The sequence below is a fragment of the Gambusia affinis genome, linkage group LG06 (genome assembly GCF_019740435.1).
Source record: "Gambusia affinis linkage group LG06, SWU_Gaff_1.0, whole genome shotgun sequence".
Classification (NCBI taxonomy): Eukaryota; Metazoa; Chordata; class Actinopteri; order Cyprinodontiformes; family Poeciliidae; genus Gambusia; species Gambusia affinis.
In genome coordinates, this window is record NC_057873.1 from 27,319,014 (window position 1) to 27,346,168 (window position 27,155).

Here is a 27,155-nt window from a genome sequence, read left to right on the forward strand (position 1 = left end):
ATATGAAAGAGAGTCTGTGAAAAGTCCTCTGGCTCTGCTACTGTGCAGAAACAACCAATCAGAACCAAAAGACAAACTTTTGGTTCTGATTGGTTTCTAATGTGTTGAATGTGTCTCAGCACATCCAACACATTAGACTACTAGTGTACTGCAGCTACACAATTGGCAGAAATACAACCTAGCATTATATCAACATTGTTTATTTATAGAATTATTTAGAAAACAAAATGCTGTACAGGTTTGTCAAAACTATTTCAACCCATATTAGAACTTTGAATTGATTTCCCTTCATTTTAGTAGCTGCGATTTTGCTTTACCCTAACAATACTAGTCTATTCCTAATTCTAACATTAACTAAAACTTAATTGGCATTTTACCTCTAAATGTTACCCCTGACCCAAAGCAATGAGTCCATCATATTAGGACCAGAATTTGGTCCTAATATGATGGAACTAAGGCAGTGTTTCTCAATTCCGGTCCTCAGGCCTCCTGCTCTGCATGTTTTAGGTGTTAACTTTCCACACATCTGAATCAAATCTGTGGGTGATTAACAGGCTTCTGCAGTTCTTGATGACTGAAGAAGAGATCATGCAATCATTTTGATCAGCTGTTCTGAAATAGAGACACATCTAAAACATACAGAGGAGGGGAGTTTAAGGACTGGAATTGAGAAGCACTGACCTGATGTGACACTGGACATATAATGGTGCGTTCACACCAGATGTGTTTTGAGTATCAGGCGGGTCTGGTCTGCATTCAAAGTCTATATGGAGGCGCGTCGAGGGCCGTTGTGACGCGTTTCGAGTGTCTAGCGCGGCACAATTTGAACTGTTTGGAGCGTTTGACACGTTTAGCGCATCCAACGTCCACATAGACTTAAGTCATAAGTTATGAATCTTCTCCAGGAATATTTTTAAAATTATTTGAAGGCACAGAATCAGTCCAGTACAGGTTCACATTCTCAGGTTAGAGACTCACCTGGTATAAAGTTAATTTTTCAGCACTGGAATTTCATTTATTAATTTAATCAAAGCATGTCATGAATATGTGTACATGTACTCCATCTTAAGTCCAGAGCATACTAGTTTTTTATTGCTTTTGTCTTCACTAGATGATATGCATATAAGATATAACATAAACATCACTATTCAGAGATGCAATGAATTTATAGCAGTTGTTTGAATTATCTAATCGTCAGTTAATTTACAGTAATCCCTGTTAATAGCAGATATAGAGGAACCCAAAATTAAATTCTGCTCAAACAGCACCAGATCTGATCTTTCTTCAAAATAATCATTGTGTCCATGTTATTTTCTTTGTTGTTCCTGTTGCAGCTAATCAAAGAACGTAGATCCACGTTCTTTGAGCCAATAGCGGCATGGATTGTCATAGTTCATAACAGAGAATTTTAAAATGAATGCTACCACTGCGTAGTATATTGAAATATTAAACTAATCAATGTAGATTTTCGTTTATTTATTTTGTTTTTGTTAAAAAATAAATTGTTTTAAAAATTAATATGGCAAAAATTGGTCGGGACTATTTTATATCCCTTGAATATTGGTCGAGACATGTCACGACCGTCCATACCCAAACCAACGCCCATGAATTCCTAGGTAAATTACATAATTGTTGAGAGCTTAAAAAGCAACAATCTGGAAAATTTCACAAAGGGTGGATGTGAATATTCAAAACAATATTCCAATAATTAACCCATATTGTGCATGCTCAATGACAAGATACATATTTTATAAGCATTTCAAGTACTCTTTTGGCCCGTGTGGATTCATCTTCAAATACTTCACTGGCAACAGGCTTCACTGAGGGTCCGAGCTCGATGACCCAACAATGCCATGCTGTCGCAAAAGGTTCCTCAGGATCTGATTCTTGGATTCCCAGTTTTCCACCTATGAAAACACACAAACAAATGATCTAATTTCTTAAGATAGTATTAGAAACACTGCCTATAAGCTTTTGTATTTTTTTGCATAAATCTACTTGTTTCAACTTACCCTGTCACTTTGTTGCTGAATTTCCCTACAGAGGAACAGTAAAAGTTATTTATATTCTATTCGGACTGCATGCAGTTGTGATTGGCCACAAGAGGTCGCCAGAGTTCAAACTAAAGCAGTCAGAATCAAATACTGATCTCATTCTTTCAGGAATGTTTGGCATATTAGGGGCACTGTAGATAAAAGACAAAGGGAGGAGTAAATTTCTAAAGAAAAAAAAAACAAAACTCAGAAATTCTGAGTTTTTTTCTTAGAAATCTGCTCCATATTTTGCCATCTACAATGACCCTAACACACCGTCATAGTTCGAAGACTTACATAATTGCACACAAAATTCCTGAGAACCACTTTTCCATCTTGCTAAAGACTGGATGTCTGTCCACAACATAATAAACTACTGGATTTAAATTGCCTTCCAATCTGAACAACTCTTTTTATATATTCGCATTTTTTACCTCCTAATCATGCTGTTAAGTCACGTCCAAACAGCATGACTAGAAGACACCTGTTAATGTTAGACGCACAGCACGCTGACGTACTTCCTGTCGTAGTAGTTGGTTGTCGACCCGCAGTCGTTCCAGAACGCTGATATCTTCTCCCAGCTTCATGTTGCTTTGTCTCAGCTCTTTGATGTAATCGCAGGGTGTTGAGAGGATCCCCCCTTTACTCTGGAAAAATGCCTGGAAATGATGTAAAGAGTGGAGGCAGGCCAACAGTAGTTAGTCAGTTTTTCCCGGGGGTCAAAGGTTAGCTGGCCTGTCTTGGTGTAGTCGATGTTACACTCTGGGATGGTCTTTGAAAGCTGAACAATCCAGTTGTTGATCTTGTCCCTGCGCCGCCGCTCGACTGTTGGAACATTGTTTTTAAAAATGGAGATTTCTTAGGAAGCTGTTGTTAAAAAAAGCATGCAGAAAAAAGAACTGATAATATCAAACTGTTAGTAAAACCCTGTTTTACAAGGACTGCTTCAGAGTCTAATATGAGTATTTCACTGCTTGTCACAGCTGGAAAGACAAAGAAAACTCTGTTCTTATTTTATTTTAAGGTAAATTTGGAATTAGCTGAAGTTAGCACCAGCAGGACAGAGGTTTGCACAAACTGGAGTTAAAGAAATAAAAGCCACTAAAGCGCTGCACCTCTGATCAACAACAAGGCGAAAACCCAACAAAATCATTGTGCATTAAACATGCATGCCAACCTTCGTTGTGCTGCGCTCGCCGTTTTTCATCCCTTGAGCCCCGAGGAGCTTCCTGCTTTCTACACACACAATAAATAGATTTAGTTGCTTCATTTAGGGGAGCAGAGAAGAGATTTATGAACTGAGGCTTATTGATTTGAACCAAACAGCATTCTGATGAGTCTGGATGTACTCACGCTACATACGGCTGAGTGCGCGGCGCTATCGTCCTCTGACTGGATCTGGTTAAAACGTCCTGGGGTGACATCATCACATAAAGCTGACCTTTGAAATAAAACCTTACAGTTAACTGCAGAAACCAACATCTCTTACGCTACTGCTAATTTTTTTCGTCCTCCTCTTTCCACAGCTTAGGACTCAGTGTTTAAGGAGGCCGTATCACGTGTTTTTCAGTCACATAGTGCCATTTTACAGCACAATCAATATTCAGTTACATTCAGTTGTTATAAAAATCAAATATGACTTAAAAGACGCTGACATTGTAATTTAACACCTTAAAATTGGGTTAAATTAAAACTCATCTTCATGAAACTCCATCTTCAGGAAGTCAACATGGCTCCTCTATTAACCTCTATACAACGTTTTTCCCAGTGTTGCGCTGAGAAGTAGTTCCTATAATGAGCTCAGGTGTTTGCTAATTGCTGCTGGCTAGTCTGAAGGAGCTGAGTGAGAGGGCTGCTCCTCCTCAGAGCTGCTTGGAAACTGCAGCTCTGAGGAAAAATTGAGTCCTGAAGGCAGAGCTAGGTCCACCCAGGTGTTTAGCACGGCTGAATGGTTGCCATGGGAGATTGAAGGATTTCTCAAACATGCATGAAAGAATCAAAGCAACACTTCAGGTATGTTTTTGATGAGGGAATAACAATATAACATCATGTAAAGCTTAATGACGTTGATTTTACGTAATACTGACATTTTAATTGTGCACAGCTTACCTGCTGGGGTGGTCTGGCCCAGCAGAATGTCAGTAGCTTGCACTGTGGTTACCATGGTGCCAGCAGAGGCTTCTGCAATGGAGGCCGGGTAACAGGCATACTGGGCCTCAGCGCTGCCGTCCCCTTCTAGCCCTTCTGGCTGAGATATGACCGCCTAAAACCACATATTAATGACCAACGGTCACTGAATGGACGATGCGCATTTTAAAACCAGTGAAGACGCAAAACACTTCCAGCTGAATTTGTTTAGTTTTTACAACCAGTGTATATTTTAGGGTGTTAATCTATTGTTCAATAAGCAAGAAACAGTATGTGCTGCTGATATTGCTCTACAGCCAGAGGGCGCTATTCCCACCTGTGTGACAGTCTGTGTAGGAAACCAGCGACCAGACTGACCGCTGCAGCTCCATCTGTCTGGGCCTCCAGCTGGCCATCTGACACCTGGATCACTCTGTAGGTCACCTGCAACCCAACGGGGAGCCGTCAGAGCCCGCGTTCTCTTTACCACCGCTTCACATTATGAATGTCCAGCTACACACATCAGCCACACTTATCCGACATGTCATGTAAGTATTATGTGAAAGGCGTTACTTTCCAACAAATAGTTCCGTCTCCATCATACCTGCCAACCAGCTCCTTCTGTCTTGAAGACTTGATATTTGATCTGTGGGTCTGTGAAGGTGGCGGCAGACTGAATGGCAGGAACGGATCTTCTGCAGTAGCTACAGAGCCTAATTAAAGGGTTAAGAAGATGGAGGGGGGAAAAGTGAGATGAGAAAATGTGTTTTAATAATTCTGCACAGTAGTTTTCAAAGTTTGCTAACTCTAAATTTGTTGTCTAAGCATATAAGCAGTATTTCAAAAGAACTTATATTTTATAAACAATAATATTACTTATTAATTTGGTGCTAAGAGATTAGCGTTTTTTTCTGGTTACAAACTGCCACGAAGTTTAAATCAGATTTTTACTTTTCTGTTCAATGTCTGTGTACCATTAATGGCAAAAAAACAAACTAACTTTTCTGTAAAATTCACCAAAGTGACCATTTTTAAGTATTATAAGATACGTAGTACTTCAAAAGTGCAGAGGAAATCTTGTGTTTTTTGAACAATAACAATATTTGTTGTTAAGCTGTTGCTAAGACATGACAGTGTTTTCTGGTAACCAAGGGCCACAATGTAAACATTACATATTTTAGTTTTTCAAAGTTTACCAACTCTACATTTGTTGTCTAAGCATATAAGCAGTATTTCAAAAAAACTTATATTTTATAAACAATAATATTACTTATTAATTTGGTGTTAAGAGATGAGCGTTTTTTCTTTTTCTGGTGACAAACTGTCTCGAAGCATAAATCAGTGTCATGTGGTGAGGTGGTGACGGTGAATGCAGCAGACCCAGATGAGGTGTTGTTGAGAAATTTAATGATAGAAACCAAACTATACAAACAGTTCACAGACCTGGCAGCACTGTTGAGCAGGAGGCTAATGCTCACAAACAGGTAGCGACAGGTGACAACGAGGACTTAACAGTCGACTCTAAGATGAACGTTTTAAGACAATCACAGACGGGACTCTAACGTAGCAATACGTAGACGCAGACGTACACTGACGTTACAAGACGTACACAGACTGACACTGACGTTCACAGACTGAGGACCCGACGAAGACAGACACACACAGGTGACGCTAAATACACAAGAGGAAATCAGGGAACGAGATACACCTGGGGACTAATCACGGGGAGACAGGACAACACAGAGACTCAGACACACAGGAAACTAGAAATAAATACACAGAAAAACACAGAACACGACAATCAGATTTTTACTTTTGTGTTCAATGTCTGTGTACCATTAATGGCAAAAAAAAAAACATTTTCACTTTTCTTCAAACTTCACCAACTTGACAATTCTTAAGTAGAATAAGATGAGTAGTGTTTTAAAAGAGCAGAGGAAATCTTATGTTTTTTGAACAATAACAATATTTGTTGTTAAGCTGTTGTTAAGAGATTATAGCGTTTTCTGGTAACCAAGGGCCACAATGTAAACATTGCATATTTTAATTTTTCAAAGTTTATCCACTCTAAATTTGTTGTCTAAGCATATAAGCAGGACTTCAAAAGAACTTATGTGTTATGAACTATAATATAACTTATTAATTTGGTGTTAAAAGATGAGCGTTTTTTCTTTTTCTAGTAACAAACTGCCACAAAGTATAAATCAAGTTTTTACGTTTGTGTTCAATGTCTGTGTACCATTACTGGCAAAAAAAACATTTTCACTTTTCTCCAAAATTCACCAAAGTGACCATTTTGAAGTATTATAAGATACGTAGTATTTCAAAAGAGCAGAGGAAATCTTATGTTTTTTGAACAATAATAATATTTGTTGTTTAGCAGTTGCTAAGAGATGACAGCGTTTTCTGGTAACCAACGGCCACAATGTAAACATTACATATTTTAGTTTTTCAAAGTTTACCAACTCTACATTTGTTGTCTAAGCATATAAGCAGTATTTAAAAATAACTTATATTTTATAAACAATAATATTACTTATTTATTTGGTGCGAAGAAATTAGCGTTTTTTCTTTTTCTGGTAACAAACTGCCACGAAGTATAAATCAGATTTTTACTTTTTGTTCAATTTCTGTTTTATAGAATATCTACAATCAATGACAAAAAAAAACAAACTAACTTTTCTGTAAAATTCACCAAAGTGACGATTTTTAAGTATTATAAGATAGTTAGTATTTCAAAAAAGAAGAGGAAATCTTATGTTCTTTGAAAAATAACAATTCTTGTTGTTAAGCTGTTGCTAAGAGATGATAACGTTTTCTGGTAACCAAGGGCCACAATGTAAACATTACATATTTTAGTTTTTCAAAGTTTACCAACTCTACATTTGTTGTGTAAGGATATAAGCGGTATTTAAAAAGAACTTATATTTTATAAACAATAATATTACTTATTAATTTGGTGCTAAGAGATTAGCGTTTTTTTCTGGTTACAAACTGCCACGAAGTTTAAATCAGATTTTTACTTTTGTGTTCAATGTCTGTGTACCATTAATGGCAAAAAAAAACATTTTCACTTTTCTCCAAAATTCACCAAAGTGACCATGTTTAAGTATTATAAGATACGTAGTATTTCAAAAGTGCAGAGGAAATCTTGTGTTTTTTGAACAATAACAATATTTGTTGTTAAGCTGTTGCTAAGAGATGACAGCGTTTTCTGGTAACCAAGGGCCACAATGTAAACATTACATATTTTAGTTTTTCAAAGTTTACCAACTCTACATTTGTTGTCTAAGCATATAAGCAGTATTTCCAAAGAACTTATGTTTTATAAACAATAACATTACTTATTAATTTGGTGCTAAGAGATTAGCGTTTTTTTCTGGTAACAAACTGCCACCAAGTTTTAATCAGATCTTTACTTTTGTGTTCAATGTCTGTGTACCATTAATGGCAAAAAAAAAAAAAAAAAAACATTTTCACTTTCAAAGTTTACCAACTCTAAATTTGTTGTCTAGGCATATAAGCAGTATTTCAGAAGAACTTACTGTAATTAACAAGGAAATGGGCCTACATATACTTCCAGTTTGTGAAATATTCCGAATAGCATTCCAAGCAAAACCTCATCCTTTTTAATGCAGTCCACATTACATCACAAGATCACTGTCATTGGTATGTATGCAATTACTAATTTAAAACTAAACTACAATATGCAATATATAAATATATTCAGGTATATACTTATACTTTTACTTATTATTATTAGACTTAGTTGGATCATAAAGTTTCTCATTTAACATTTTGAAAAACTAATTTAAGTATATTTACAAATAATATCGTATTAATAAACTGTTTTGACTATCCACTAAAGTTACATTTCTGCAAAATAGATTTTAATTCTGATTAAACAGTGAAGAATCCTGGCTAAAATCCTACTGCAACAGAGGAGTTTTCTGTTTCTTTCTGTCTGTCTGTTTGCATAACCGATCAATTGGGAGTGATCGCCCTCTTGTGTTGAGCAGTGGAACCACAGCAAGAACATATTTGTCAGATGTGAAGTGGATTATTGTAGCGTAAATAGAGAATCTTTAAAACACAGTTAAGGACTCATGATATCTTTATCCTATGTGTAAAAACACAGTAAAATAATATTTGTTAAAAGTAGAACCACCTTACTGCATCTTCTCAAGTTTGTGGAATCAGAGTTTATTGAGTGTTGGCAGAAATGTGTTGAATGCAACTCTAAAAGCTCAGAAAACTTCAAGTTATATAAACCATAATTTGACATGTTATCTACTGCTAAACAGACCATACATCTGTGGTTGTCATGTTTGAATTTAGTTTAAAAAGTAAGTAGTTGTCTGTTGGTAAGACTTGTTGAATTAAGATTGTTTTTCAATATTTAATAATTTTGTGTTAATTGTTGGATAACACTTAGTAGCTTTAATTTGTTTTGCCTTAAACAATAAAGAAAAGTCTAAACAGTTTGTGATTTCCTTGGTTAACACTATCAATGCAATTGCTGTTGACCTGTTTGCCCTAAAACCTTATTGTGTCTATAAACAAATTCTGCTGTTGTTGCTATAAATGTATATATTTATACATTTATAGATCAACAACAGTATTTAACAGTTTTTCTAAACCCAGATCATCCAAGTGTAGTATGGATTATGGTAACATTTAGATTCCCCTTCGGAGAAGGAAAGTATTTTTGAATTAAATTGAATGTCAAAATGCCCAAATTTTTTCTATGGTTACACTATTTTAGTAGTAGTAGTAGTAGTATAGCATTCACTTACATTTAAAGCCATCAGACCGGTGACTTTGGTAGTATTTATTTTCATTGGACTAGTTTCTATGGCGGATGTGTCAGGTCTGACAGAAGTGTGTTTTAATGGGCGTATCACCAAAGAAGAACTGAGAAGTGATCCTCACTTTTTAAGATATTTGTCTGTTCAAGAGCCATTTGTCGCGATATTAGGTTCTTCTACACATTTTTCTGATTAGTTTCTCTTTCCATATCCTTGATTTTAGAGTCACTTGGTTTTCTAGTTGTTTTTGGGTGCCACAGTTTTGAAGCTAGCAAACAACCCGCCGTCCTTAGTCTTTTTTTTTTTCCAAGTTAGCAGCAGCCATGTCGGGTGTTGTGCGAGGCCCTGCTGGGAACAATGATTGCCGAATTTACGTGGGGAATCTCCCACCGGATATTCGCACCAAAGATGTGGAGGACGTGTTTTACAAGTACGGGACGATCCGAGATATCGACCTAAAGAACCGCAGAGGAGGCCCGCCGTTCGCCTTTATCGAGTTTGAAGACCCGAGGTGAGGCGCTAGCAGCGGCTAGCCGACCGAGCCGTAACCAATGCCATTGTGTTGTCAACGCTTTGCTCGGGGATCCGGCTATTTCCTGGGCGTGCATTGTTCTCTTTACCAAACGTGGTTTCGACTTTCATGTGTCTTCACTTGTTCCTAAAATGAGAAAGTATACATGGCCGTCCTGTTGCACTAAATACTACACTCTGTTATAAATGTTGAAATCATAACACTTTTTCATACATCTACAGCCTCTCCTAATGCACATCCATACATTTAATTGCGCCATTTTGGCGGCAGTGTTATTTCTGCTCAGCCTCGTGTCAATTTCTTCTATTGAATTTCATAATGTGATTTGCGAGTCTCCAACGTGGATTAAGAGACATTAACATGGCGACGACCCGTCTCAGTATTGACCATGCCATGCTGTCGGCATCAACGCTCTCAATGGGTTTCATGATATGTTCCTGTTTTCTAATAACAGGGACGCCGACGATGCGGTCTACGGACGTGATGGGTACGACTACGACGGCTACAGACTGCGGGTGGAGTTCCCACGGAGCGGAAGAGGCTCCAGAGGCGGGTATGGGGGCATCGGTGGAGCACCGAGGGGGAGATATGGACCTCCATCCAGGCGCTCAGAGTACCGGGTCGTTGTGTCAGGTAAATGAATAATCCGCTCTGTTGCTTATTGTCTCTTGACTCAGTAAAACGCCACATTAATAGACTCTCACTCTGTGGTTGAATTGTGGCATTCTGTAACTTGTATATTAAGACTTCCCAGTGAAAATTACAACTTTGATGAAGTAATCTGTAGTTAATTTACAAAAGTGCTGTAGTTTGAAATCCAATATGGGTGTCTTACATTAAAAGAAACATCAGAAAATTAGCAAGTTTGACAGCAGGTATAATTTCTGAAAGTATTTTTTCTGTGTAAATCCATGATGCGCATGGTATTGGACATCCTCATTTCCAAAAATTGTCCCTCACTACTTGAAAGTGTAAAATTAAGAGAAATACAATGGTTCCTACTTGTCTTGCAGCTAGTATTAAATGCCAAAAGTGCTGCTATGCAATAAATGACATTGATTTCATATTGTTATAGTCAGATAAAGCAGGACTTAAATGCATGCAGAGGTAAACGTTTTAAATTAAGCTTTTTAAAAACACTTTGTGTGTTAAATGAAACCTACTAATTTCATAATTATTACATATATACACTGAAGTCATTAAAACAGTCAAATAAACCTTAACATGTGATTGGCTAACCTGCCCAGTTGTACATTTCAGACCAGCTTTATGTACTAAAACAGCTGCTCTGCCCACAAACTTTGAATAAGACTTAATTATTAATGAATTATTAAACAAACAGTGAAATGTTACCATGTAATCTCAACCCTTGTTTAAGTTTTCAGTTTATTTAAATCCATGTTTAAGTAAATTGTCTTAATTATTGAATAAGGAGCGCTGTGGATGCTAGTAGTTCCAACTGAATGCAGCTCAAAGCCATTGGGACTGGCTAATTGTTGGGATCATTGGCCAAACTGCTTATTGATGGTAATCCAAGCTGACAGCTGCATATTTCTCTATATACCACATATGCAAATGATAAAGAAACGTGTTCAGCCTGGTCTTCACTGCCTCCGGTTTGATGCCATGCAGCTCATCCGAAGTGCACATTAGCAGTTTAGTTTTAAAATTTTTATAATGTTCAATAACTAAATTAAAGCTGAGTTTATGGTCAGCAATAAATCCTCAACTTTCCAAAGTAGTGTTACGACACCGATTGTTTTTATTTATTTATTTTTTCTAATTTGAAACCACATGATTCTAACACCTGAATGCATCACAGGAACTGTGAAAGAGTCCTTTATCTCACTGCTGGAAGTTGGTAAATAGAACCGATTAAAGTGATTTATGTTGAATATCTATGAAAATTGTATATATTGAGTTAAAAGAGAGCAGTAACATAATATTACAGCTCTGTCAGGGAACAAACGTAAGAAAGAGGGTGGGGGGAGGAACACGGGATATTTATGGCACCTTCGTTTGTCACACTCAGAAACTCGTCCACCAGCCACGATGCTTTCCGCCACCCGTTTGTTCAGACTGGGATGATATAAAATTTATTGTGCGTTCGTCCATAAACTTGCACTGTAAGCATCAACTACTCAGCCGCCCGCCGTGTTCAGTCTATCCACTCATCTGTATAAATACTCCTGCAGCGCTCGCTCTTCCCGTCGTTCGCTTTCAACCAGCAGCACCTGGAGGAAAAAGTGCATGTGTGAAGCTTGATATTAAGCATATTAATAGGCTTAATATCCTTAATATTAAGCATATTAAGGATGCTTAATATGATGAGTTTTCAATGATTCGGATGAAAACCCGGGCATTATCATCAATCAATAAAATCCTCACGGGCCGAACTTGAAAATTGGACATTATGCTGCTAACAGTTGGCTTTCGCCAACAACTCGGAGGCTTAAGTGAAGCTCCGCGCAACGCAAATAATGTTCCGGTCGGAACACGGTGCGCTAAATAATAAAACACAAATTAGTGAAGCTTTGAGGCAGGTAAATTTTCCTTGAGGAATTTTAATAATCGAGGTGCTTGAATCACTCGAGGAATGGTTTCAGCCCTACTCCGTAGTGTTCAGTATTATTTCTTCAAATCACATTGTTTTGTGTGTTCGCTATTCACTTTTGTCTGATATTGTGTGGCTCTAATACTGGCAGTGAAATTTTAGCTTTAAAAATGCCTGAACAGAGTCAAGCATCACGTCTATCCCATCACCTGTCACTAAAGCTCTGTCCTTCCCCGTGAATCATAAACAAAGTCTGATCTTTGTTTTCTTCATACCAGATCCAGTTTCTGATTTTAATCTGTTTAAAAATGCTTTACTTTTCTAAAATCAAAATAAAAAAATAATAGATATATGATAATAGATGTGTTATATATATATAAAAAAAAAAAAACGCTTTTATATGTTGACGGAGTATTAGGGCCAGGCTACGAGAAGTTTTGTTTAATTAGAACAAAAAAGTCATATCAGCCTAATAAAGATAATTTTACTAGAGGTAAGTCTTGAAATTACGTTCAGACGTAATTTTTTTTTTGTTTTTTTATGTTGTTTATAAAATTTAATGCTGGATTTTCCTGCTACTGTGACTGTATTATATTGCACATATTGGTGGGGGGAAAAACAATCCAGATTTTCCAAAAATTAAATATTCAACAACCAAAAATTAGTTTTTGATTATTGAACAGACACCTTGTGTAGGTGCACTAACCTCTGAAAAATATGTTTTATCACAATAAAAATATTCCAGTCTCCACTGTTGTACCTTTTCAAAGTTGGACCCTTGCGTGACGTCCTTGTGTCCAGGTCTTCCTCAGAGCGGCAGCTGGCAGGACCTGAAGGACCACATGCGGGAGGCGGGCGACGTGTGCTATGCCGACGTTTACAGGGACGGAACCGGAGTTGTAGAGTTTGTGCGCAAAGAGGACATGACCTATGCCGTCCGAAAGCTGGACAACACCAAATTCCGCTCCCATGAGGTATGTGTACGGGGTTTTGATGATCTGTCATGGATAGTGATGATTCTTTGCCGCGTCGCGGTGAGTATCGTAACGAAGTGTTCCTTTAGTCGCACGCCGACACCCAGCCCGTATCGTTGCCCGTCTGTAACTTCGGCCAGAGGCAGGAATGTTGCCTTTTCAATGTCAAGTTCTCTTGTGTCCGCCAGGGAGAGACTGCTTACATTCGTGTGAAATTAGACGGTCCCCGCAGCCCGAGTTACGGACGATCACGCTCCCGCAGCCGTGGCAGCAGAAGCCGGAGCCGCAGTCGCAGCGCCAGCCGCAGCCGCAGCAATTCCCGAGGCCGTGGCCGAGGATCTCCCCGCTACTCGCCCCGTCACAGCCGCTCTCGTTCCCGCTCTTAAACCTTTGCCGTCATCAATGGTTTATTTTTTTGTTTTGTTTTCCTCCTCTCCCTCCTCCACCTTCTGATGTATTCCCTCCTGTTTTTTTTACCTCTTAAGTTTCTCCAGATGTCAGCTATTGATTTTTATTTTTTGCATTTCTTGTCCTGGTGTCCTTGTGGATGATCTTGGTGTGTACGTGTACCCTCTCCTCTCCTCTCTCTCCTTTTTCCCCTTTCGTTTTCTCCTTCTCTCCCCTTCTTTACGTCATCTCAGATTTTGAACATTACAAGTTGTGCTGTGGTGAAACTTCAAAAATGTTGAGTTGTGAGAGCCGCACTCAATATTTTTGGAAGTGTTAATCTGAAGATTTTGTTTGTTTTTTAAAAAATTTTAGTAGCTTCTCTTTGGATAAATGTGGGGTGGGCTGTGTTTCTTTGGGGGGTTTTCTTGGAAGCCCGATACTTAACTGTATTTTACCCTTGTGTCTTCCTTTAGACATCTGAGGAGAAGGATTAAAGTGATTTGGAATAAAACCATTGTGGAGCACATTTCATTTGTATGGTCAGGATACAAATAGGACATCTAGGAGGAGGATAGGACATCTAGGACCAATCAGGTCGAGGCAATGGTATGCTTCATATTCCATAAACTGAACATTTTGACAGGTTGCCATGTTATGCATGTTATTTAACAAAGATATGTGTTACTGTACTTTGTTAAGACAGTCTGTAACATGCTACTCTGGTTTCTGACAGAATAAGCAGTCCTAAATCAAGTGTTGCGATGTAAGTGTAATCCTTGCTGTCAAATGTAAAGAGAAAAAAAACTGCTTTGTATTAAAAGCGTCCCAGTTTTGAGCATCCTCATTGGTTAAAAAAAAAATGCTTTGAAGTCAGGAATTTTGAAAGTTTTTTTTTTTTTCTTTAGTGTCTTTGAGTGTTCAGTGGAAAAAAAAAATAGGCCCAAAACTCTTGACATTTTATTCTAACAGTCTGCCTCTGATTTTCTTCCTGGTATTTCAAGGTTTTGATTGGAGGAGTGGCTCAATGGATCCCAATCCTTGGAGCTGGATGAGTGGATCGATTAGGGAAGGGATAGGCAAGGATGGATGCTCGGGAACGGGACCAGAGTTTCCAGGATTCAAATTTATCAGAACAAAAATAATGGGAGTCCCAGAGCACCTTTCTTTTTTTTTTTTTTTTTTTTTTGCCCCTTTTTGGTTTAGGCCCCAATGGCTTTATTATAGAAGAAAACGAAACAGAGGACCAGGAAGTTGGATCAAAGGATGGAGTCGTAGATGTCCGGTATGAGGGAATTAAAGAATATATGGGGAGGTTGGGAGAGGGTTAAAATCTGGGAATAGTTTGTAATTTTTTTGCTTTGCATAATCTTTCTTTTAGCATTTTCAATAAACACATTTTCAAACATATTTACAGAGTTTGTTTTTATTTCCAGTTTGGGGACTGCAAACCAACCACAAAAAAAAACTCATTTTCAAATTGGAGCCATTTTGAATTCTTGAACTTATTTAACTTGGAAAAAGAGCAATTTGTGTAAAATTTTATTTATTGTATTTTTTTTTTCCTCAACACACTAATTTAATAATTTTTAAATTTTGGATTAGACTGTATTGTTTGCTGCACCTTGCTGATCTAATATCTTTGGCTTTTTTCTGTTAATGTGAAGCAACAGTTCCAGAACTGAGATGAACGTAAACTTAATGCAGTATATTTTCTCCCCCCGCCAAGTTAATGAGTTGTGACCTGCTAAAATCCTCAAGCATGAATTATTATAAGTAAAATGGAAGAAATTCAGTCTGAAAGCCCATACAGTCAAACAGCATCTTTCTGAATTTAGAATTTCAGTGATTCTTAATGACTGGTTTAAGTAAATGGATAAAACTCAACCTTAGACAATAAGTGAAAGTTTTATTTATTTATTTTTTATTTTACTTGAAGTAATGCTAAACATAGCCTACACTGTGTTCCTGGGGTGTTTTAAAACTTTACGTTGGGGTTTGGTGGCTTAACCAAAATACAGAAGTAGGTGTTGAGGGAAGCTGTAACTACTGCAAGTAAACCTCTGGGTATCAATCTGCCTGATTAAAAAAACTTTAATGTTAAAGCTGCTATAGGTACAAGACAAACAACTGAAAAAGATAATTTCCTTATGTCTGGTTCAAACAGCAGTTCACAAAACACCACCTCTAAAAGATATAAATAGTAAATAATGTATAAATGGGAGACTAGCATACAAACTTTACTAGTGTTATGCAATTAGTGTGGGAATGAAGGGTCAGTATTTTGAGTTTGTGGGGTCAAAGGTCAGTGAAGGTAACAATTGAGAAGCCTTTTATACAGACAGATCTTTCAATATTAGTGAATTCTTGAATGATTATGCAGGTTCAGTTCATCCAATGATTTTTAGCTGATTAAAAGTATATTTTCTTTATTTATTAAACTACTACTTCCAGGTAAGAGTCATTACTTCCCAACCCTTTCAAAAATTAACCGAAACAGTATTTTTTTTAAATTGTTTTATCAAACGCAATTAATTTCCTATGCATTAAAGGAACATATTGAAATGGTTTATCAGGCCAGAACTGTAAAACATCTCATTTAGTTGTGAAGTTTTTCTCTGGAGTTTGATGACATATTACTGAAGCGTTGTATTCTTACCTAGACACGTTCATGTTTGAAAGTTTTTATTCTGCTGGTGACGTGCCTTTGTGAATTTCAAAATAAAAAACAAAACAGGATGTCAGTCACAGTCCTACTGACATGAATAGTATATTCAACAAGAAATTAATCACACAATAAATTAAAATGAACTCAATAATCTACATTCAAGTGATAAGTAATGTTTATTTATGGTTTCTGCTGTGTCGTTCTTATTTCCGTTTCTTTTGTCGTTTTTTGTGTTCTCTACAAAATTAAAGTCCATTGGTTTTTGAGAGGGCGAATTTCCATTATTATGCAATGACCAAATACATTGCTTTCAAACAGTGTCGAAAACAATATAATTACTATTGTTTCTGGGACAATTTATCGTCCAGCGAAAAATGTTTTTTGGTTATCGTGACAGGCCCACGCTTTCAAAGAGCTGCGACTCTGTTATAAAAAGCCAAACGATACCTTCCAGCAAGCGGAGGTCCAGTTTCCACTTTATCCTCCAGTCGGTGGCGTATGCTGTGAATGATGCATTGTGGGATGAAATAAGATGCCGGCAGAGAGGAGCTGGAGGAAAACGCTCGCGCCGCGCGAGGAGGCAGCGCCGCAGCCAATGGCAGGGCGCGGCATGCAGCAGAGAGGGGAGGGGGCGGGGGGAGCCGCCGCGCACAGCAGCACAGCGCAGAGCCAACCTACCTTCATGCTTATTGTGTAAATCTTTAAAAAGCAATTAGCCGCAGCATCATCTTAACCTTCCCTCGCCGGCTCGTTTAAAATCCACATTTCTGAACGGAGAACCCTCCTTCCACCTCTCAGGCGCAGGAAAAGGTGAGTTGCACCGCCCTGATCTAGAAGATTCATTCACTCTCAAGGTTTGGCATATTTAGGATTCTTGTTGTGATGATGTGCTTTTTAAAATTTTATTTTATTTAATTTTTTAACTGTACGCGTTCGTGCATGCTTGAGGGCTTATTCTAAAAAGACTTGAACTGGTTTGTTTTCTAAACAGTCTGCTACGCTGGGGGTATAAAAAGAAACATTTTCATAATTGTTGCAGTTCTGATGCTAATGCATTTATAGGAAAGTAATTTAACTCCACCTGTATCAAGTTTCACCATAAATTTCTGCAAAACTAAATCCCCTGTCTGGTTTATAAAAAAAAAAAAAAAAAAAAAAACCCTCCAGAAACCCCAAGTAGAAAATCGAAACGAAGCGATCAGCTGGAAAAGCCGCTGTGCAGAATGGCTTTTACGTTCTGCGTGTGACTGGAGAAATTGCGATGACCTGGCTGGCCTACAAGCCATCCTCAAGCCCTCATCTCCACCACGTGCAGTGGCATTATTATTTTATTTTATTTAACTCTTTCTGTTTCCCTCCTCAGCACGCAGCCTGAACCATGACCGACAGGAAAGCGGTGATCAAGAACGCGGACATGTCCGAGGACATGCAGCAGGACGCCGTGGACTGTGCCACCCAGGCCATGGAGAAGTACAACATAGAGAAGGACATTGCTGCCTACATCAAGAAGGTGAGCCGGGATGGAACCAGGCGTGTTTTACATCAAATGGAATCATCCGAAGTGTTTCCCTGCGACCTGGAAATGAATACCAAGAACTTGGGAATTTTTCCCATATTTTACAATCTGCCATGTTGAATGTTTCCAATATTCCAATTACAAAAGTTTAAACCTGTCCTCCTTGGGCAAAAAAGGTAGAACTCCCTAAAGGGATGGTCCAATTTGGACATAATTTGGTCCACATTCAGATCAGCAGAGTATTTGGCTGATTCAATTTGCAAATGGGGATAAATGTAGGCATCGAGCTTAGCGCTAGTGTGCTATTAGGGGGTTGCTGGAGCATCTAACAATCGGTGAGTCAAATAAGTGAGTGAAAGTCTTCAGACACTAGCTTACTAGCTGCAATTTCCTTTCAAACATCTGTAAATTAGTTTGTTCATGCGATGTCACTCTCCTTCTACTTCCTGTTGTCTTCTTTGTCGTTTCTGCCAGTAGTGTAGATCTGGTGGAGTGCGGAAAAAAATGTTCCATGCTGAAATGCTCTAATTCCGATATGGCGGAAAAAACCACCTCATCTTAGCGCAAAAACCTTTAATCAAAAAACGTTTGTTTGTTTATTTTTTCCTCCAAAACTGCCGTGTTTCCATTGAGCGAATTTATTTTTGTAATTCCAATTTGCGCAATTATACGGGCAATGGAAGCACAGCTACTGACGCAGCTGGCAGAATTACCAGGCGTGGGTCAGTTTGGTAACCTCATGTGGCAAATAAAATGTTTTTATGTCTAACTATTATAACAAGAATATGTCACATGAGCTCAACCTTTTAGTATTCTTTGTTGCTGTCCTGATTTTTATAGAGTAACACTGGGAGCAAAGTGCAGCAACAGGTAGAGGAGTAACCGCATTGCACAATGCGCTGGTAGAACCTCTAGTCGTCAAAGAAACTTTGCGTTCTTCCATCTGTAACCCTTCAAACTCTTGGTATACCCAATGAATTTCCACGCTTAAGTTTCCATTGAGGGCTGCACAGTGGCGCAGTTGGTAGAGCTGTTGCCTTGCAGCAAGAAGGTCCTGGGTTCGATTCCCGGCCGGGGATCTTTCTCCATGGAGTTTGCATGTTCTCCCTGTGCATGCGTGGGTTCTCTCCGGGTTCTCCGGCTTCCTCCCACAGTCCAAAAACATGACTGTCAGGTTAATTGGTTTCTCTAAATTCTCCCTAGGTGTGTGTGTGTGTGTGTGTGTGTGAATGGTTGTTTGTCTTGTATGTCTTTGTGTTGCCCTGCGACAGACTGGCGACCTGTCCAGGGTGACCCCGCCTCTCGCCCGGGACGCAGCTGGAGATAGGCACCAGCAACCCTCCCGACCCCATTTAGGGAAGAAGGGTGTAAAGAAAATGGATGGATGGATGGATGGATGGATGAAGTTTCCAATGAGTAGCAATTTGGGTATGTGGGATGGGTACATCAGCACACCCAAAATGTTGACAAGTCCACCCTCTGTTCAGGATAGCTGCATGATTTAATGATCTTTTCAGACAGACCTAAATTTTGATCGCTATCATATTTTGAGCAAGTGCTGTCTTCATTTGGTCTGACTCAGGAAACCTGTGTGTCTGCTGACCTTCACCACCGTCTCGTCTGTTGGATGCTCTGCTGTAAGCATGTAGCAGTAATGCGCCGTTCCTTATGCCTGACATTTTGGCCCTTTCCATATTCAATTATCATTGTCCGCGTGGGTGCCGAGTTATGTTCAGACTAGTCCTTCTGGGTGCTTAACCTTTTTTTTTTTAAATTAGTATTATTATTTTACTTTTTGAGTTTCAGGGTAAAGTCAGGAAAGCAGTGGAAAGTGGACAGAAAAGCCCAAAATTAAAAGAAAAGCACAACTTCTGAAATGTTTTTGAAAACAGCAGCGGCAAAACAGAGTTAACCAGAAGGAACGTACGCCTGCGTTTAGCTGTAATTGAGAGAATTTTTTACGTTTGCTTCTACTTTTGTATGTAAAGCCACAAAAGTGTTTTGTTTTTGTTTTTACACTGCAAAGGTCTGCAACCTTTGCACTTAATTTAGGTAAAGGGATTTGTTTAGAACATTAAAACGTCCTTTACTCTTTACAGATGGAATCAATTTTATCTCAGTTTGAAGTGGAGGGGGAGTATTTAGCCATTGTTGTCTTGTTTCAGATCAAACAAAGTTTTATATTTGGTAAAAAAACAAATGTCATTGGAAAATGCTGCTTCAAACAAAAACTTTATATAATTTTTTGGTTTAATTTTACTTTTCACAGCCAGGCGTAATTGCTGCCTACAAAAACGACTCCAAAAGTGCATCCACTGCTCATCCAGGAGGTCAGAAAAGAATCCAGAGCAGCAACTAGATCACCATACGGCTCATGCTTCTTAGTTAAAGTCAAAGTTCATGAAAGTAGGGCATTACATCTGGGATAAAATAACTGGTGAAAGGTAGATGAAATACTTCAATGGACACAATCATGAGGCGTCCAGTCAAAGTCTGACCTTACCTGCAGTGTGTGTTTGTGCTGGAAAAGACTCACTGCCATTATCAGAAATGGTTGTTGCCATCAAAAGTGGCAGGTTGAAGGGGCAACTACTGTTTCACATAGGGCCACGTTGGTTTCCTTAACTTTTTTTTAACCTTTATAAATAAAATAATCATTTTGAAGTTACGATTAGTTTTTCTAGTAAAGTGTCTCAGATGTAAATGCAAAATTTTAAGTGTAGCAAAAAAAAAATAAATAAAATAAAATAAATCTGTAAGAACTAAAATACTTATTTTAAATATTAAATGAGTTCATTGACTACCTGCTTTTGAAAAATTTTACTTTGGAAAGCAACATGTTTTAAAGTTGCAGTGTGGAACTTTTTCCAAACTCGTTTTTTCCATATTTGTTAGACCTGTCACCAAGTCATGACACTTTAATTTGAGATGGATAATCTGTGAAAAAAATTGAGCTCCTCCACCTCCTCCATGAGCCAGTACTGCCATCTGAAGCTATACAGTCACAATCAACCAATCAGAGCCAGGAGAAGGGTCTTGTTGTCAGTGAATGATGATTAGCGTGCTAATGGCGGAGAAACAACTTACCATTCAGGAAAACTTTTGTCCACCATCATCGGTGGCTATGCTAACTAGTCTTAGCCAAGTTGTGTGAGTAAAGGGGGGTGAGTACGAATGATTGGTTAAAATCCTCCTCCTGACTCTGATTGGTTGTTTCTGACTGAGTGGTATATTTCTCCAGTTAGCATTGGGAAAAGGCAGAAGTACTCTGTTTTTATTCTACAGGCTATCTGGTTTTTGTGATACTGTCACAACATAATGATAATTTTAACAAATATATATATATATATAAACAAATTATTTAATAAAAGTTACATACTTTTGCTTTAATGCAAAATGTCAAAAAAAGAAGGTTCCTTCCTCCACTTCAATGCAATCTTGTGTGTGTATAAATTAAAATATGCTAATGCTAAAAACTAGCTTTCCCTTGTATCTTCTATGGCTGCCACATTCTTGGCCGTGAACATCTACAACCCAGCCGTTAATCCTCTCCCCTCTTCCCTTTTTAGGAGTTTGACAAGAAGTACAACCCCACCTGGCACTGCATCGTTGGGAGGAACTTTGGCAGCTACGTCACCCACGAGACGAAGCATTTTATTTACTTTTACCTGGGCCAGGTGGCCATCTTGCTCTTCAAGTCCGGCTGAGTTTCTGATGTGTGTCGAGGAGTTTTTCTCCCTGAACCTACATCGGAAATGCACTGGTGGCTGATGTCTCCCATAACACTTATGACATACCATAACGATGCAAAATCTGCCGTGCGCAAACTGCATGGACTATAACACTTATATAATATGTATGTTACAGTAAGTTTACTTTTCGATAGTTGCCATTCGAATGCAACTTGAAGTAGTTTTTGTTGATTCTAGGTTGTGAGAGATTTCAATGTGGCCCTTGATTGTACTATACAGGAAAGCTGTAGAATGTAGTGGTTCATCTGCTTTCCTTCATCACGCCAGACCCCCATTATGAGAAACTCGTGTTTTAAATCGTGACGTTAAACCTTGTGCACGACGATTCATCTTAAAAAAAATGTAAGTGTGATCATGGAAAAAATTTGAACAAGGTAAAGAGAGAAAACAAAGGTAAGATGTAGGAAATTATGTCACCCCTACCGCACGGGAAACGAGATCTGGTTTTTTGTTCTTTTTTTCTGGGGGTTTGATTTCATTTCAATATTCGATCAATCTCCAGACGAGGGTGAAACTTTAGCAGCCGCGTTCAGAAAAGATGTCACATTGCCGAACACACTTTACACTCTGGAGGAGGCACTGGAGCGAGTGCAGGCATTTCCAGAGAGGTTTTAGTTTGTCAAATCGTAAACTTTCACTGTGAAGGATGGAGCATTTAGGGCTCGCACAAGCAGACCTTAGCCTGTAACGTCCGCGTTCTAAGACTGCAGACTGGTTACCAGAATTCACCTACCTAGATTTTATTCATAATCCTGCGTTACTGCATGTTTGGGAGGTTTTTACTGCTTCAAAAACTCTACATAAATCTGTTCTCGGAGGCAAATAATGAGCCTTTTTGTTTGTTTGTTTTTAGTTTCTTCTCTCCTGTACGTGGATGTTGGGCGCCGCTAACATGCGTCTTGTCCCAGTTATTGCGATATATAGCCGGATTAGATGAACAGATGGGGTTAAATTTTAACGAGGCTACCACCACCCATGCGTTTCAGATAGTTGTGTTGTCTCATGTGGCTTGTGATGCCTTTAAAGTTGCAGCACCTTAAGTTTTAGTTTTAGTGGACAGTGTCTTGCCGGACAAATCATCTTAAATGTCAACTCCTTAAAACAAATAAAAAAAAAAACAAAAAAAAATAGCCAGATAGGTTAATCTGTTATCTTTTCCGTTGCAACGTTTAGGTTTTTAGTTTTGTAATATCAGTATAATTGATAATAATAATAAAAAAAGTAATGCACAGTTTTTGAATTGAGGACTTTTGGACTGGACGGATTGAAGGGTTTTTAGTGTGTGGGGGCGGATAACACACATCTCTCGCTGTGCATAACGACTGAATGTTTACTAAGTTATTGTTCCCCATTTGTCAGTTGTGGGTGAAATGTTTAATCAAAGTCTTAACCTTGGATTGATTTTAATTTTTATTTTTTTTTGTCATGGAACGTCTTTCTAACTGTTGTCAAAGTAAACTGATTTAGCGCTGTTTTTCCTCTGGCATGTATTCTTTGCGGTGTTTCTGTAGGAGCCGTTCCGATGCTGTTAAATTTGCACAAAACTTGTGCCTGTCATTGCTCTCAACTGTAACTGGCTTGAGTACAATTGCACTTCATTAGATTTATCCAGTAGGTTGCTACAGAACCAAAACTGTATAAACCGGATAAAATAAAAAAAATCATTGTTGACTTTTAGTTTGTCATTGCCTTTCTTTGTGCTAAAGCTAATCACCATGGTTAATAACATAAAAAAAGAGAAAACTTTTGTAAACTGGCAAATTAGATAAGTGTTTCAGAAAGTCCAATTTTTTTCGACAAACATTTTCCGGTGGTGCCGGATATACCGATTAGTTACTGCTTCTTAGTAAAAGCAAGACAATATGTTTGTGTCAATGTAATATTTGTGAAAGAAAAAGTATTTTGAAGGAGAAATATATCTGAAGGTTTTCTGCACTAACATGGGAGAAAGAAATAGCTAAAGGCTTATTTTATGGAATAAAATAATAATTTTTTTATTGCTTCTTTCCGTATTTTATGGAAAGAAACAGGGATAATGAGGCTTTTACTTTGACATTTTCAGTAAGCTTCATTTTAAAGGGCCACACTAATCCCATGTGTAACAGTGGTTGGGTGTAACCAGCTGTATAATACTCAAAACAGCAGTTACCTGCTGTGAGAAATGTGAAGGATTTTATTTTGTAGGGTATGTGTTGCTCTTATTTTGACAGTCTACGGTGATTGTCAGTTTAGGACCGCCTTTTTTTAATCTTTATTGAGAAACAGATTACATAACAGTACAAACACAGGGTGGTATAATGTCGCCCGGGGTTACAAACATTGAGACAATACATCACCATAACATTACATAAACACATTAACGAGAGAGCATAAAGAGGATGTTTTAATAGCTGTGGCATTGGCGGAATCTCCAATAGTTTTGATATATTGTTTGAAAAATGGAAAGAAGTGGCTTTTGATTAGTGTAACAGCATTTGTGAATGTGCAATTTGGCTAATAAAATACGAATAATAATATAAAAATGTTTGGGTTTTTTTTAGTCAGTGATGCCAAACAATAAATGTTCAAAACAAAGGGAGACCTCCAGTTCAATTCAGTGCATTTTGTGTCTCACCGGTTCATCTCAAATATTTTCATGTCATGCAAACCACTTTTTTTTTCGTAGAAAATCAAGGAATGAAAATATCCATGTCTCTTGGTAATATAGCATGCAGATATATTTTAAAAATTCTGTTTTGAAAAATCTCATGGGTTGTTGAAGCGCAGAGGTCAGCCAAATGAGCATGTTCCCACTGACCACTGCTCATTTTTCACTGAATATAGAACAAATAAAAATGGCCAGTAACTGCAAGATTTCTTTTGTACCATTGCAAACATTTTTAACCCAAATAAAAGAAATATGAGAAAAATACATAAGTTTTTAATAAAATAGCACTTTTTATTCATGTCCCTCCAGTTTTGTCCAACCCCATAACAGCACACCAATCCCTCCTTTTTATAAATAATGGTTCAGTCCAATTTCCTCAGCTCTTCAGTCTTTTCTCACTCACACTGTAAAAGAGATGTAAGTGTTAGGAAGGTTTCTTACCTATATTGGATTATTTTTATCCATAGATCGTCGTCGTCAAGCTCAACCTTTCAACACTGTTACACAAGTAAATGATATTTATTGTTGTAAAGAACAATCTTTGAAACATAAGTAATGAAATTCGTAATACCGTTTGGGATTTCATGCATAAGGTGGGGAGACATATTTTCCTGGAGGCTCAAAGAGTCGTTCAATAGATGCAGTGTTCAAAAACGCAATTTTTTTTGTGGTATTTTTCTTAAGTAACCCGAGATCCCAGAATGAACCCAATTCAGAGAATCACCGAGATGCGAAGGTGAGTTTTACTTTCTTCAAACTTTGTGACTAACATCAACTTTAGTTTTCACTAGTAGGCAATATTCTCTGACATTTTTCTTGTAAAAATGTGCTATTTAAGTATTTGTTATTTAATTATTCAAATTGTTTGAAGAATGGATGCAGCAATGTCATTATTGTGTTTCATGCTTATCCCGGGGTATGTAAGACATCTACTGAGACCAAACTGATGGCAATTTAAGGGCAGTTTCTGGAATATTCAAACACGCTTTTGTTGAACGTTGTTGCTTAAGCTGCAAGAAAATTCAGAAAACCAAGAGACATCAAGCAAAACAATAAAAGCAACAGAATGAAATAACAGGGCACATTATGCAGTGTTAGCTAACTGGATCACAAAACAACACTCTATTTAAGGCTTTAGCATTCATCTGTGAAAGCTGCAGGGCTCAACAGCGTGTCAGCAGCAACTGATTATTGTGTTTACTGTGAATAAATGGGAAAAGCTCCATAGCTTGTTGCTATGGACCTTTGTGTCAGATGTCCACTCTGAGATGAGGAGCATTAGCCATGTAACTGTCACACCAGGGGCTGTAGAGTTGTACTGTTAACCCGTATGGCTGACAACATGTGAACATTTAGCCGATTTTTCACTCACCTTTGTGAAGACCTGGTGCTTGAGGCATGACTCAAAGTCAAAGCTGCAGTATGTAACGTCTATAGAAATCCCCCCCACGCCCTTATTTGTTGAAACTGTCACTAAGTCGTGACAGTATGGCATGGGACAGGTGATCTGTGAAAAAAATCACAGAACTACCAGTGCCAACTTGGAAAAAAAAAAACCCAGTTAGGAGGCGGGTCTTAGCGCTGTCAATCACAATCTCATGTGGCTCTGCAGCTAGCATAGCCTGTTATGAATGCTCAGTCTAGTTGGCATGGCCAGATAAACATTTTTCCTGTAAAGGTAAGTTGTTTCTCCACCATTAGCACATTTAGCAGCGAGTTCCTGAGGCCTACTGACAGCGCTAAGACCCTCCTCCTGACTCTGATTGGTTGTTTTCGATTGGGAGTGGTGCATTTCTTCAGACATCAGTAGCAGAACAGGGAGGAAGTGGAGGAGTTTGAACTTTTCACAGATAATGGAGCTCATATTTTACTATCACAACAAAGTGACAGTTTTACCAAAAATGTAACAAACATATTTATTATAAAAGTTACATACTTCAGGTTTAATGCAACTGGAAATATATTTAAAATTAATATAAAGTATTTATAAGAATTTCTGGTTTGATGGAGGTTGCAGTATTGATAATAGATGATTTGCTTTTGCAAAATCTGCAAAAACACATATTTTTCTAAACTAATCTTGAGTTTATTTAAAGAATTACATAATCTACCAGTCAGCGGTGATTATACGCCGAGATGTCTTATTGAATCATTTCATTCTTCATAAAATCGTTTTGCTTCTAAACTAACGCGGCACAAATTACATCTGTTTATGTTTACTTCACCACACGGGCTAATTGCGCTGATATGCCCACCTACGTTCAGTGGCGGAGCTTCGGTTGGCGTGGAAACGTGTGTACGCATGATTCATGTTTGCACACAAACCGTGTCGGAGGTTAGACGATGAAACTAAGCCCTTGAGAGTTCAGGTCATGTGTCAGTGTCAAGGCGTACGTGACGGCATGAGTAAACTGTGCCTGCACAGAAAAATAATAAAATGGGAAGCGTCATATTCAGTCGTTGAGCATAATTCAACCTACCATAACACACACAGGAGGAGAAAGAAAAAATACATTTTATTTGCACTCTGAATACTTTTTACTGACACAGGGACGACAAGCATGCTGGTACTTTTCTATTAGTTTCGATGCATTTCCTTGCTGCCCTGCTGGGAATCTGTGGAAACAAAAGTTCACAGAGTCAACAGAGCTGAGAAAGCAAATAAATTAAAGGGGATTAATGAATAATTTCTAGACACAGACTGAGGTCAAAGTGGATGAAATGAGATACTCTGGGGGTTAACTGAAGTACTTAGCCTCTTGCACTGCCATGATTTTCTCCTGTTACAAAGTTTGAAACCAGAGACGTTGGCAGACATAAAGCCACACTGGGGAACACGATCTGACAAAGTCCTGACTGAAATTCCTATTTTTACACACACACACACACGCACACACACGCACACACGCACGCACACACACACACACACACACACACACACACACACACACACACACACACACACACACGCACACACACACACACACACAGCCAGTTGTGTTTTTCCTGTTTTCTTACACATTTCTTATTGTACACACAAGACTATATACTAGATACTATCAATCAATAATGATTTTATTGATTGGTAGAAGGTTGCCCTCCGAGCCTGAGAGCTAGTTGTGCCACCCCATGCAGCGGCGACTGTTGCCAAGCATTT

At 38.2% G+C, this 27,155-nt stretch overlaps 2 protein-coding genes and 1 pseudogene across 2 annotated transcripts; 2 read left to right on the forward strand and 1 right to left on the reverse strand.

The window, feature by feature from the left end:
• Positions 1 to 1,513: 1,513 nt before the first annotated feature.
• On the reverse strand, positions 1,514 to 17,024 carry LOC122833095 (annotated as a pseudogene).
• srsf1a (serine and arginine rich splicing factor 1a) lies at positions 9,026 to 14,825 on the forward strand. Its single transcript, XM_044120501.1, is given in 6 exon segments — positions 9,026 to 9,479; positions 9,955 to 10,133; positions 12,856 to 13,028; positions 13,217 to 13,290; positions 13,292 to 13,433; positions 13,892 to 14,825. Coding segments are annotated over 6 exon segments (777 nt in total). The 5' UTR covers positions 9,026 to 9,291; the 3' UTR covers positions 13,913 to 14,825.
• On the forward strand, positions 16,698 to 23,022 carry dynll2a (dynein, light chain, LC8-type 2a). The gene is made up of 3 exons (XM_044120503.1): positions 16,698 to 16,893; positions 17,447 to 17,593; positions 21,169 to 23,022. Exons 2-3 carry the CDS (start codon positions 17,462 to 17,464, stop codon positions 21,304 to 21,306), a joined length of 270 nt encoding a protein of 89 aa, XP_043976438.1. The 5' UTR covers positions 16,698 to 16,893; positions 17,447 to 17,461; the 3' UTR covers positions 21,307 to 23,022.
• The last annotated feature ends 4,133 nt before the right edge of the window (positions 23,023 to 27,155 follow it).